Source organism: Nymphaea colorata, chromosome 4 (genome assembly GCF_008831285.2).
Source record: "Nymphaea colorata isolate Beijing-Zhang1983 chromosome 4, ASM883128v2, whole genome shotgun sequence".
NCBI lineage: Eukaryota > Viridiplantae > Streptophyta > Magnoliopsida > Nymphaeales > Nymphaeaceae > Nymphaea > Nymphaea colorata.
In genome coordinates, this window is record NC_045141.1 from 26,269,387 (window position 1) to 26,283,765 (window position 14,379).

The 14,379-nt window shown below is 38.3% G+C and overlaps 1 protein-coding gene across 1 annotated transcript; it reads right to left on the reverse strand.

Moving 5' to 3' along the window:
• Positions 1–10,427: 10,427 nt before the first annotated feature.
• Positions 10,428–11,425, reverse strand: LOC116252945 (ethylene-responsive transcription factor ERF039-like). Its single transcript, XM_031627592.2, has one exon. It carries the CDS (start codon positions 11,402–11,404, stop codon positions 10,571–10,573), a length of 834 nt encoding a protein of 277 aa, XP_031483452.1. The 5' UTR covers positions 11,405–11,425; the 3' UTR covers positions 10,428–10,570.
• Positions 11,426–14,379: the final 2,954 nt, after the last annotated feature.

Here is a 14,379-nt window from a genome sequence, read left to right on the forward strand (position 1 = left end):
CCTACAGTGGTACCCTTTGATTGTGATGTGAAAGAATCAATATTTCTACTGCTACTTCTTGATGTCACTTTCAGCATTTAACCTTTAGTTTATGAATTATGGGAATGTAAAGCTCCTAAGCTTCATATAATCTAAATACTTGAGAATGTGAATTCTGCCAGTACCTGGTTTGGCGGATCCCAATTTACTTGTAGCAGTTTCGGTTCTAACTCAAAGAGGCCATGAACCAAGACAACAAATCACTTAACAATCTTATTTATAAGTTCCCTAAGATTCTTCACCATCTTAGATACGAAACTAAAACATTCAATGTGCATGGGACTTGAGGTCTGAATGTTGAACTGGTTCTGAAACTAAACGTTATGAGATTTGAATGTTGAACTGGATTTGAAACTAAATGTTATGAGATTTGGTAGATTCCAACCTGCTCATTAGCAACTTTGGTTTCAGTTAAAAAAATTATGAATAAGGACAAACAATCATTTAACAATTTTCTTTATAAGTCTTGCAAGATTTCTCAACAAAATTTTTTAATGGGGTGCTACAAATTCAGTAGCATTTGTCACAGCCAACAGTAAAGCATATTACGAGCTTGAAATCTTGCATCTTGTAATGAGAACTTTGAGTTGGTGGTGCGCGCCTTCAGTTCCAGCTGCATAATTCTAAGGTTGCCGGTTGATCCATGGATGAGATCGACCGGAAACACTATGTTCAGAGCAGTGATCAGACGCTTCATCCAGAACACACAGTTCTGGAAGCTTAGAGAAGATGTCTCTTCACCTCTCTAAGAAGGTTGGTGATATTGGTGGTTGCTTGCATAATGCTGACCAAACACTGAGGTAGCTTCTCCTGCCATTTTCGTGTACTCTCCTGCGTTGGTGGTACAGATTTGGCAGAAAGGAGATCAGATTACCAGCACTTCATGTTAATTAAGTGCAAAAACATTGTTTCGGTGATTTATATGTACACTCGATACTAAAATTGTAAGAAATCTTTCAGATTAAAAAAAAAAGTTCAAACACCAAAAGAGGAAAATTCCTTAAAGAAAGTATGGATCATAATCTGTCCCTTTTTCTTCACAAAAAAGTGAAGATTCATTAGTCTAATATTTTCAATCCATACAGCTGTCGGAAAACATTGTCACGCAACATCATATCAAAGTCCTATACAGTGACCATTTGTAACTTCATCTCCTCAAATGACTGGTCCCGGATCCAACACGCTGCTGTCAACGACAGAGAGCCTAACAAGTGAAAAAAAAAGGAAACAATACAAAAAGGAAAGAACAATATCTAACAACTCATTATATGTGTATTTTCTTCCAACTCTAGAACCTTAATGTGTGATTATGGTTGCTGCTCACTCTAGTTGCAATTCTTATTCTGAAAAATTCTTAGTTGATATGTGCCAGGGCACCTAGCCATTTCTCTCTCTCTCTCTCTCTCAAGATGTAAGCCAGAAACCCATTTTACAAATTGCCGCCAAAAGATTGGTAGCTAGGTCTGGTTGAGCAATGGCAGCTGGGCCGTCTCGGTCTTCTGCAGCCCGCGATTAGGCCTTGACATTGAACCAAGTAGTTCGTGTCTTGAACCGGTTTAGCTCGCATGTGTGACCGAGCAAATAGGACTGGGAATTGAACCAAGTAGCTCGCGCTTTGAATCGGTTTTGTTCGCATATTCATCGACTCGGTTCATCAAGTTAAGGAGGTGAACACTGAAGAGGGAAGTAAAACCAAGCATAGGAGTTAGATTCTCCCTTTTTGTTTTGGTGCCCTCAAGTGGTCCAGTAGAAGCCTTGAGAGTTCAGCTCTTGAGCTTGTCAAGGACCGCATAGATAGCATCTTTTGGGACCAAGTTGTCTCATCATTCTTTATGGTTATAGGTTTCAGAGAGCTGGATTTTCTACTTTCACATCCCTGCTAAAGGACAAGCATGAATAGAATATGTTTGCATGTACACCCATTTCCTAGCTAGCTTTGTTCTTTTCTGAGACTTTGTTAATTAAACAAGATGACTAACTTGGCCAGAGACTGAGAATCTTAAACCAACGTGGTTCTATACTCCCTTTCTCTCATGTGGTTAAGTCAATATTGTAAATATGGGTTTTCAATTCAGAAAAAGAGGCGTAGCATAGTTTGTCAGGCTGGTGGGTTAGTGAAAGTTCGGTTGTCAGTTTGATTCTCATGAGCACGACTTCTCAAGACTACAAATGGTGGATGTGCAGCACTCTAGTTAACTTCTGTCTTATTTTCCATTCAAATTTCAAAGTAACCCTTGACCCTAAAAGCATAGCCAAGAGGGTCCAACTTTTAGAAAGATTCAATTATGAGAATAGAGTGCCGTATGGGCTGAACGGACCCATACGAGAAAAAGAAAATCTCACATGCATGTAAGGCTTTTGTGGTTGGTATTTTTAAACAATTACTGCACATGTAATAATATACATATGATACGGCAATACAAGGCTTCAACGTTAAGACGGTTGGTTTACCCTGTAGCCTGCATGTTTTAGATTAGAATAGCATCTTATTACATATAATAATAAAGTTGAATGCACTGTTACTGATGTTGATCTTGTAATACAAAAAAGAAACTCATTTTTTTAATTGAAAATGACCCCAAAGGCACGCTCTCTAATTAAAAAGAGAAAGGTTTACATGCATAACTTGTAGAAAACGCGAAAGGTACACCTGACCATACATTATTTGCAAACATCATTGTTGATTGAAAAACTTTGGACCAATTTACTTGCTATATAAGAGAAAAAAAATTATTATAAGATTTTTTTTGAAATACCAAAGCTGCCCCATCTAAAAAAGGAAACAAATGGTCTATTCTTCCCCCATAATTTTGGGCGCAAGGAAGTTAAGGATTCAAACCCTTTCTCCTTCTTTTTGTTCCATGGGTTCAAGACTATTTTAGGACCTGGGTGGCCCCATAATTCAACCGACAACTAAAATGTCATATAATTCAAAAGAATAGTGTCTACGAGAATCAAACTAACAACTGGACTCTCATTGACTCGTCAGCCCGACCAAACATACTACACCCCATGACACTTTCACCCTCTACTTAATATATAAGTTCAAAAAGACCAAATCTGACAGACCTTAAATCATATCAATGTGTTCATGCCCTGCACCCTAGTAGAGTACTACTACCTGATGTGGAAACATATCGATCACAAGATTCACAATTATATATATATATATAGAGAGAGAGAGAGAGAGAGAGATAATAATCAACTCTCCCTCTCTCTCTCTTTCTCTCACAGATAGAGTTAATAACCTCTCTCTCTTTCTCTACATCAACATTGTCCCTCACACTGCGCGTAGGTTTTTATTCAAATATTTTGAAAAACAACTGCTAACTTGGTTTTGGCGAAAGTGGGTAGCTAAGCGACCATAGTTAAACCAGTGAGTCCAAAGTTTCTACCACAAGTGGACCATTTTTCTATGAGACAAAAAGAGCCCACCATCTTTCTATAATATTATTCTAGCTCAGCCGTTTTTGGACTTGCCCGGTAGTTAGGCCGTCGCTCTCAGTGGTCGTAATTCTTGTGCAATTAATTGTACATGAGAACAAAAGAGCTTGGAAAAAGTTCCATTGCTACTGCTTGTCTAATCTTCTAAACAATTTGAACAAAATCCAAACAGTCCTCACGCTCCATAGTGACATAAGTTGCACCTAACTCCACCTGCATCTGGCCATATTGATCGCATCAGCACATTCTCCATACACTGACCTCTATCAGCCCCTAATTCCCCTAGACCTTATGTCATGAATATGGATGTAATCAAACTATCTTGAATACGTTACCAATATATCATATATATATTTTAAAGTAATTGTGCCTTTGTTTTTCTTCTAGATTTTTGCACTTTGGGCGTCTTTTTGTAATTTCATGCCCCAACTGAAGTTTGCATGAGTTTCGGAAAGAGAAGTGCAAAAACTTAATTCCTACTATCATAATAAAATGAGAATCGCTAAAAACACTTGTTCTGAGACTAAAACGAGGTTCATAGTGTGGCTTTTTAAATGTAATCAAATGATACTTCACTTGGGTGTTAGAAGCTATGCCATTAGCTTGAATTGAGCATAAAAATGTCGCAAATGACATATGATTGATCAAATGTAGTAACCCAATTGGGGTTAATGATGACACAAATCGATTAGTTGGGTATGGAGTATTAATTCCATCAACCCTAGGCAAATTATATCTTAAGAATATTGTCTCATGGTTCTTGTAATCGTATGGAGTTAAGAAAAGCAGGCTAAGGGCCACCTTCCTTCTTTAGGTTCTTGCTTCTTTAGTTTACACATATAATGAAATTGCAACATAGAAAATGCAGCCTATGGAGCAAGGCAGTCCTTTAATTAGTCGGACAACCAACATCATGCCGACACATGGCATTGCCGAGATTTCCCTAGATATTGGTGACATCAATGCAGAATTCTAAATGTATATGTGGCTTGAGTTGGTTATGAGATCACAACACAACACACATAGCTTCAAGAAATCATACCATTGCTATCTATATCAACATTAGTTGCCTTGAGAAGAAGGGAAGACAAAAAGTTGTTTTTCCTCTTTCTTGGATATGGAAAGATGTATGGTTCTTCTTGGAGGAGCTGAGCCATGAGCCCATGATAGTGCTACCTAACCATCCAGCTACCTCTCTTGGACCATAGTCCTTAATCGTACAGGCTCAGCTGGTAGACATCAACACCATGTTTGATTGATTGAATATCCCAAATGGGACGGCCGCACTACCCATCATGAGAAAGTTTAATCATGTATTGAAAACTTTTGAAAATCTTCGTCGAATTATAAAGGGATTGACAAATAATATTATTAGTCTTTGAAGTAGGAACTGAGGTTGCAAGGCAACAAGTTGGAATCTGCTAGATTGGGAGCTCGAGCCCGGTGTGAAACTGGGTCATATTGTTACAGTGTACGCTGCTTAAAAAAAAACTTGAACATATAACTTTTCCAAGTTTAACACAACTGGAATAAAGTCTTTATTGGTTTTCTAACAATTATCTGTTGCTTGGGACAAGCACTGATTAAGGGTGCGTGTTTGATTCATGTGGCATTTTTCACCTCAGGTGAAGAATATATATCCCTGATTTAAGCATTAGGCCATCAAACATCGACTAAGTTATCTAGGAATTAAATTGATCATCGGAGTGATAGGGGCTTTGGAATGAATTAAACCATGAACTTATATAAGACATCGGATCACTGTGGCTCGAGAAAATCAAATTAGTAAGATGTATAACGTGAGATTGCTTATATATATATATTCGTACTCAATTCGATAAGAATGCAGTCTAATTTATATGTACACTTTGGATTCCAATGTTCCTGCATTACAAAAAGATATTTTATGAGGAAATTATGAAGCCTGAAGAGGACTCTAAACATATATTTATTTTTCTTTGTGGATTTCAAGGAGGTTCGAGAATCTTTGGGATGTAAATGACTTCAGCATTGCATTCAAGTTCTGCTCTTGATGAAAATGTAAGCCAAGAAATTATTAGCTGTTTTCCAAAATAAATAATATTCATGATTTGGGTCTGAACAATTTTACGCATCAAGCAAACTGGAATGCATCCGAAATGTGCTCCCCATTATGTAACACTAGCACCCCCACGTGTATATATATATATATATATATATATATATATATATATATATATATATATATATATATATAGTTTTCTTGTTTGACTGTCATGCACCAGCATGTCTGACTCATATTTATGCCACATTGATTAGATTGATTGGCCAAGCGCTTGGTTGTCAACCACATCGATTTAAAACTTTTATGTTTTTTTAATGGTTTAATACTTCTGTATAATTTATCCTTAAATGAACCTACTCACGATATCAGATCCCGATTTTTATGACAGTAGCCTTCAGTTTTTATAGATAACCGTGGAGAAAGGGTCTAATTTTTCCATTGATGCGTTTTCACTGTAATCAAACACGCACTGAGAAAGCCGAAGACATTTTTTTTCTAATCACTACATAATTCTTTAAGTAGGTGGGGGAGATATTCCAATTAACCTGATGGAAGTACACCTGCACCAATATACATTGATTATGGTTTCAACAGAGAAATAATTAAATACTGCGTGTCGAAGCCTTGCAGCTCCACCTTTTTTCTTGTTTCATTATGAGTTTGTGCTCCATATGATCAAGAAATGACATTATAATTAAGGCTTGGGAAGAAAGGAGAAGAATAAACAAAATTTTATCTGTAATGATAAAAGGTATGATCCCTTAAATCGCAAAAGAAATTGCATGGCCCTTTTATGGATCAAAGCATAAAGCCTATTATCAAAAGAATACGAGTATAATGAGATAATGTGATCCTCTTTTTGTTACCCGATGACAAAATAATGCAAACTTTCCTGTTTGCATGTGAGAGAGAAGTCTGGTTCAGTGTTCTTAACAGTAAAAATCATGCATTTTTGTCATAATAAGGAGGGCAGACCAAGTTGCCTCTACTGAAGTTTTTTTCCATACAGGTAAAGTGAATGGCGGGGCATGCATTTGAGTTTGGAATCTGAATTACTAAACAGTTTTAGGTTTGTTTTGTTTAAATTTAAGAGGCCGGTTGGTTCGCATAATAGTTTGTCACTGTTCCATGAATATGTTGCACGAACAACAGGAAACTGTTGTTGTCAATGATAAACGACCTCTAAAGATGGTCAAGAGGCAGAATAGCTAAAGAGCTTTACTTAACTAGCTCTATGCATACTCACACTTATATAAAGCTAATATGTACTTCGAAGTTAGAGGAAGATTGGGGCTAATTAATTATGTTGTGTGTCATGGTTAGGTTTTGCATAGTTAGCACAGTAACCATGCTTGTTTGAGAAAATTATGTTTGATGTAGACCTTTCAAAATTTCAAAAAAGTAAAGCTTGACCTGTGAATAAATATGTGTACGATGCACCACATGCCCTTGATCAATGCAAGCGCCATCAATCAATTTCATGTCCAGGTGGACCAAGAACTATGCACATGCGTATAAATTTTGGAATAAAAAATTTTCCCACCTTGCTTTCTAATGCCCGTCCCCCCAGTCGAACAGTCGATTCTGCAAACACTTTTCAAACGCTGTTCACGTAGCCGTAAACGAAAAGGAAGGATAATGAGGCAAGAGGTTTACCTTAAGGATGAAGAAAGTCCTTTCCTTGGTCGACCATACGTGAAATTTCAAAGTTCTCGTTTCCCAAGGAAAAAGATTTCCTAGAATGAAAAGTTTTATTCCTTATCGACCAAGAAAATGGTCTCTTGGCTGTCTTGTATTGGTTTGGGCCAATAGCTGGTAGATGGTTAGTCAATTGTTCGGGGGCAACCTCTTTTTGTGTGACTGAGTGCAACTAAGATACTAGTTGACGTGCTATCTATTTGAGCTCTTGCCCCCTGAGACTACTTCAACTCCCACTCGGGACAGTGAGATAATCCTTTGGTTGAGACAGGTGGCTTCTTACATACGAAAAACACGTTTCCAATAACTACCGATAAAACCCTAACCTCGGGGTGTTTTTGATCAACCCAAGAATAAGAATGTATACACAACTACAGCTTGAACCAGGGGCGGAGCCAAGGGGAGGCCCTAACCTTTCATAAAAAAAATACATGTAAATTTTAAAAAATTTCACTGGGAATTTTGAAAAATGATATTTTTGTCGCTGTCAAAATTTAAAAACTTCAATTCAACCCTCATGAAAAAATTTTGGCTCCATTCTTAACTTGGACATTGGGGACACCCCAGCCATGTGAGGTTTGAGTCGCTTGATGCCCTATCAATTTGACTTGGTAACCTTTCACAAGTCGGCCCAGTCAAAATAAGCTAGTCGGCATCAACATTTGTGCATCACATGGTACAGCTAGGCTCTAAGTTAAAGGACATTTAGGGTTAGACAATGAAAGCGAAACAAGGGCAGAGGCAAGTGTGAGTAAATGTAATGGACAATTGTCCACATAAAGCTACAAAAAATATTTATTTTTATATCAACACTTTGAAAAGCTTTTTCTTTTAAAAAATTTAAAAAGTTATTACTAGTACCTTTTAACAAAAAATTCCTGGTTTCGCGCCCTGCCCTTATTGATTGAATCCTTGTGCTGAGAGATTGAATTCCTGAAAGTTGCAAGAATCAATGGCTGGAGAACACATGGTCTGTAGACAAACTTGAATTATTAAGTTCCAGTTTTTCAACCATATGCATAATAGGCTTGTTTTCTGGCGCATGTGGGCGTTGCGCACAAAAACAAACACTTAAGTTGGCACTCTGCCCACGATATACTGTGGTTGGAGGAAGCCGCTGACAGCATCTTTGGAACGAATGAAAGAGGATTGTAAGGTGGAATGGTAGATTTTGAACTATACTGTGTCTTGGAAGATAAGAAAACATGACTGATTTATTTCTTTCACAGAATCGTACGTGTTTAGTGAACAACTGCCATTTTTTCTTTCTGCTTTTCGTTCTGCATCATCAGCTACTGGATGATCATTCCTTTAACCTGTCAAAAGATCTTCTTTTGCTTCTGAAAGGTGAAAAGTTGAAGACGTCACTACAGGGAACCTTGCTTTCCAATTGCTTGAGCGATAGATTTTCTTCTTCCATTGATTAATTTGGCTTCTGATCAGGACCATCAATCCTTGCTGCTGAGGTGGGAGAGGTCAATTTCACAGTACATGTTTATTTAATGATTTTACTGTGGAGTCTTTTAATCTGCATTCACCACGTATACGCAGTAAACTTATTATTTGTCGGGGCCGTTTAAAATCGCTTCTTCTTTTCCAGCATTTTGAAGTTGGTTTTTTTTATTAATTCGACGGTATAGATGAATTACGAATATGATAAATGTATATTTCGTGACTTCATGTGGCTTGATCTGAAAAAAAAAAAGCCTACAAATACCAAAAAACATATTGGCCATGATATTTGACGATGGTATTTAAAAAAGCCTGTATTAAATTCTTTTATATATTGCAATATTTTGTTCTTACATATTATATATAACCTTACATATTCATTTATGACGGAATATGCATGCCATCACAAACTATTCGCTCCATCTCTTCTTTGTCATAAAAGAAGCATCAAAATCTTTTCGTTTAATCACATATATATCCGATAGCCATGAATGAATAGAGGTCAAGACAGCTGTACGATTTTCAATATATATATATATATATATAATCCTTCCTTTTTAAATGAGAAAAACCTTTTCGTTCGATGCCATTATATCGAGAAGCCATGATTAAATGGGTCTCAAGAAGGTCAAGAAATATATATATATATATATATATATATTGTTCGGACGTACTTAAAGGAAATTGTCGTGGCCGATAAGGTCAAACTTCGGCAATCTTTAAAAAATAGGAAAAGAAAAAAGAACTGAAACGTTTATATTTCATTTGTATTTTAGTAATAAAATAAATTGTTCTTGGTTGGAGTACCAACAAAATCCTGGTCTGTTTCACTTTGCCAGGACGCGTGGTACGGCCGGGGTGACAGTGAATGGTGTTTCGGGTCCGGATTTTCAATTGGATCTGAATTCGAGTCGCCAGATTCCGTGCGGAGAAGTGAATGGGCTCCCCCTTATGGGTGAAATGGATTTGAATTGTACAAAAGGTTTTTAAATATTTGAATCCGAGGTCCGTTATTGATCTGGAATACAACTGAATCCAAACGTTCGAAATCACTTAATGGATTGGAGCTCGATAAGCCGGAGGCTTTGATATTGGGATTGGATCTGTATTCGATCCATATCCACATCCCTTTTACTGCCCTGCGCTTCCGGATAAAGGCAAAAGTACGTTAGGTTATTGCATGGGGTGGCTTTCCCACCTGACCCATCACCACCACAATTGCCTTTGTATTTGATATATTATTCCCTCTATTATTGTTACAAGAACTCTCTGTCTCTGTCTCTCTCTCTCTCTCTTTCTCTCGATCGACAATTATATTAAGTTTAACTATACAGATGTGTTTTTCAGGGTTTATTTAATAAAGATCTGCCCTCCAATCGCCAGATATACATCTGATGTGTTTGGTTTCATGATCCAAAACTTGATGGTTTAAAAATTTTCGCATCTCGTAAAAACTTGATGGTTTATATATATGTTTTGTCGACCATTTAATAATATCAATCTTGTCAATCAGTTTTAAGACATTGCACAAGACAAATCGAGACGTGTGACTCGAATACCTTTAGCAAAGGAATTAACATGCTTCGGTACTTTAATAAAAATAATAAAAATGCCCTTAAACAAGAACAATTATCATCTCTCCCTCGTTTTCTGTGTGTGTGTGTATATGTATATTCACCTGTAATTAATTCTACAAAAAAAATAAACGGCAGATGAATACAAAGCAGAGACAGTGCAGCAAACTGTCAAATTCTATGAAGAAGTTGTCTATCATTGAAGATGAAAAATCTAGCAAAGCACACCGAAACACACAAAATCACATAACTGATGAGCTCTACCATGGAAAAAAAATTGAAACTGCTTTATAGTTCTTACATTTGGGCCGTCCCTTCTTTACCCAGTGAATGTACAAACTTTCTCATCATGAACAGTAACACTGGTCCCACGGGGGACCTCCTCTAGCCGGAATCCGGTGTCAATTCCAGCGGGCAGCCATGTCGGAAAGAGGTACAAGCTATTCCCGACATCGAGCAAGAGATCCGGTAGGTTAAAGAGTACCTCATCCTCATCGTTCTTGGCTGCAGTCGTGGTGGTGGTGGCGGTGACGGTGGTAGTGGTGGTGGCTGCCGGAACATGTTGTCCCGGCGACTCCGGGGACTCACTATCTGGCTTACGAGCCGACTGCACTTGGGTTTCCTCCAAAATGAAGGCCGCAGCCCTGGCCGCAGCTGCCTGGATGTCCCGAGGCGACGCCGTCGCCGGCCTCGGTAAATTGGCGGCCAGCTCAGGGAAGTTGAGGTACGCAGCCTGTCCTTTGATTGTCAGTGCCGCGACGTCGTGAGCACGCGCTGCCATCTCCGGCGTCGGGAAGGTGCCGAGCCAAATCCTCGACTTCTTGCGCGGCTCGCGAATCTCCGACACCCACTTGCCCCAGTTCCTCATCCGAACACCCCGGTACAAGGGATGCTTCCCATTGCCGCCAGCCCTGCATCGCTTTCGGCCCTCGTTGTCTCCGGTCTCGGGCCATTCCGATGACGCTTTTCTGTTTGTTTCATGATATTGATCGCTGTTAATATCCCGGCCACATTCCGGCAGACTGTCAACCCGAACTGCGGCAATTGCGCTGTTGGTGCTGGACCTGCTGGTTGAAGTGGTGGCCAAGGAAGATGAGGAAGAAGAAGAAGAAGAAGAAGAGGCAGTGTCCTCTTGGGTGTGTGGCTCACCCATGATTGAGGAGTTGGTGTGGTATGGAAGAATCATCAAAGTGTGTTGCACCAAGCTTTTATGATTATGGGTGTTCATGAAAACCAAGCAGGTGGGTCCCAACCAAAAAGCTAAGGTGTTTCTTTTCTTTTTCACCACATTGATTTATATGCAAACGTCTGCAACGATGACCGCCGATAATATTTTAAGGTCAAGCCGCCTGCAACTTACATATCGCCAAATCTCACTAATTTTAAACAATCCATCTCGCCAATTCCATCAACTTTGATGTCTCGCAATGGACGGTCGAGATGACGTCCACGTGACAATATCGAGGTTGGAATTCCTCTACTTTAATTCAAACATAAAAAATTTTTTCATAGAAATCTTAAGCAGCCCCTCGAAAGGGTGAGGTCTATTACAATCAACGAACTCTAGAGTTCTAGAGAGGGTTTGGACGATGCCCTTAAAAATCAACATTTCATGGAAGCCCGGCTCTTTATTAACAATATGTTTCTGAAACCCGGTTTGGATGTTTAGATGAGAAGATAAAAACAACTATCAGTAGTAACCTTTCATCATCAGCCATGCATGAAAGCGCTAAACATTGCTCGAAGGCATATTTGTACATTAAATGGTACTGCCACTTATAAAAATTTGAAGTTATGTATGAAGCACTAGACACGCGTTGATGGATTATGTTAAAAACCATGTGAAGGCACAGAGGCCTTGTACTGGAGTTGCTAAAGGATTGAGTGCTCAAGAACAATGAACAATGAGAGAGGGAAGCTTTTTGCCGCTTTCCGCTGTACCAAATTCGTGTATTTGGCTGTCCTGGATTCGAACCATCGGCATCTCTATTAAGAGCCCGAAAAATTCCACGAATAGGTCCAAGAAGGAAGGGGACCCACAATTGGCCTGTCGTTGCCGGGGCCCAGGGACAGGTCATCGGAAACTCTGCATCTCCCTCGGAGGGGGATATGCCTTTTCTTTATTTTCTTCTTCAGAAAGAAAAAAAACTTTTAGAAAACGAGCATGGGGTTCACGTAGCGAACCATTTGTTTTTGGCCTTGTCACTCTCTCCACATGCTAACAAGTGCATAAGACAACGCAATGGTGCGAGCGCGACTGCTTGATGCCTCTGGAAGCTTGCTAAAAGGAAAACAAAAGCGTTCATGGCCGCCTTCTGAAATTCTTCGTGAGGTGATGGAACGTCATCATGACGATGACGATTAGAGGTGAAGTTAGGAGTTTTTCATTGCAATGGCTGACTGAATTATACTTTTAAAATTTTAACAGATTTGAAATAGAGTTTTTCAAAGTCCATGTCCAGTATCTGTAGTTTCAGAAACAATCAGAACCAGACGTCCTGGAACGTTCCAGTACCTGTTCTTAGCTGGAACAGCGACGAGGTGCACGCGAACCTCTCTACCTAAGTGGATGATCAAGGTATGGTTGCCGCGAAATTCACACATATTCTTGTGGAAATTAGACTGCGACAAACATTTGAATGAACGGCAGGAAAAAAAGAAGTGGACTCTCTGTAAAAACATAATCAGTGTGTAAAAAGATGTATGGTGCGCCATGATAAGTGCCTTTAATTTTCTCAACATCACATCGTCCAACTCTTATATATATATATATATATATATATCATTCATATTTATGTCGATTTAATACAGTCAACAACGAATGTCTTAATCGACTTTGTGACTTACACTGACTCCTTGGGGGTATGAAAAAGGATCATATATGTAAGAGATATATGGCGTGGAATTAGTTTAAATTAGCCTTAAGAAGAACCTATTGTATATATCTAAGCAAGATTCCCCTCAAGAACACACTTTTTTTTTCTTTTATACAAACCTGATTTTCATGCGTTTCCATAACACATGGAAAATTCCTCTTATTTTCCAAATATTTGAAATTTATGCCTATGAAAACGCGGTAATTCCTTTTAAAAATAAGTTTAACCTATATTTTAGCTCATAATATAAACGATTGAATGTCACATAATTTGGCCTTCATTTATTCTCATTTTACTCGGAGTTATTTACTTTGATAAAATCTCCTTAACGAGCTTTGTGCCTTGAAATTTTCTGACTCAGCCGTAGCCGTTGCCAGCAGCTTTCAGATTGCAGTTTGGCTTACCATTAATTATTCCCCTTGTCATTTGGCTCGGGAAATTGTTGGCACTAAAGAAAATGACAGTAGTAAACAATTTCGTATTTCAGAAAGTGATCATTAACTGCTCTCTGTAACAGGGAAAAAATAATATAATACGAAGCATGCATCAAACACTGAGGCCATATTCTGAAATTAAAAAATACGCAAAAGCTTGAGAGAAGGCTTTCCATGCTATGCTGAGAAATATTTCCATGTTTTATAAGAGGACGGTATCCCATTTAACCAATGAGGGCATTTTGGTCATTTTAACATCATGACAATAGTCCTCTGTTAAATACTATAATACATCACATGTAAGGGCAAAACCAAGAAATTTTCATAAAGAGGGCTGAATTATAGTTTCAAATTTTCTACTATAATTTTTTCAAAAATTTTATATAAAATAAATCTCTTTTTTTTTTTAATTTACATTTGTGGGAGGAACCTGATCACATGCTTTCAAAAAGTTGAATTAGATGTGGCAAGCATGATACTCGAACTGAATCATCATGTACCATACAGACGCACTCAGGCCTCAAAACAAATCCAAATTTTGGTGGCACAGGGTTATAACCTCATAGGATTTACGTTCAAGATGGGTTCCTTTTAATTAAACAATAAATGTTGAGCCAGTAACGTAAATTTCATAAATATGAACCCTGCCTTCATTATCATGAGCGCAAGGTGGGTTTCTAGAAGAACCTTTTCCAAAACGATTTAGAAATACGAAGCAAAGGGTCACTAGGGGCTCTAATTGGTAATTGCTTGTAAAGGTAATTGATGATATTTTATTTGAAAACGAAGGCCGTAAAAAAAAAAATAATTTGTTGCAA

Coding starts and splice junctions, on each gene's coding strand:
- LOC116252945 (XM_031627592.2), bottom strand. CDS start 11,404: ATGGGTGAGCCACACACCCAAGAGGACACTGCCTCTTCTTCTTCTTCT.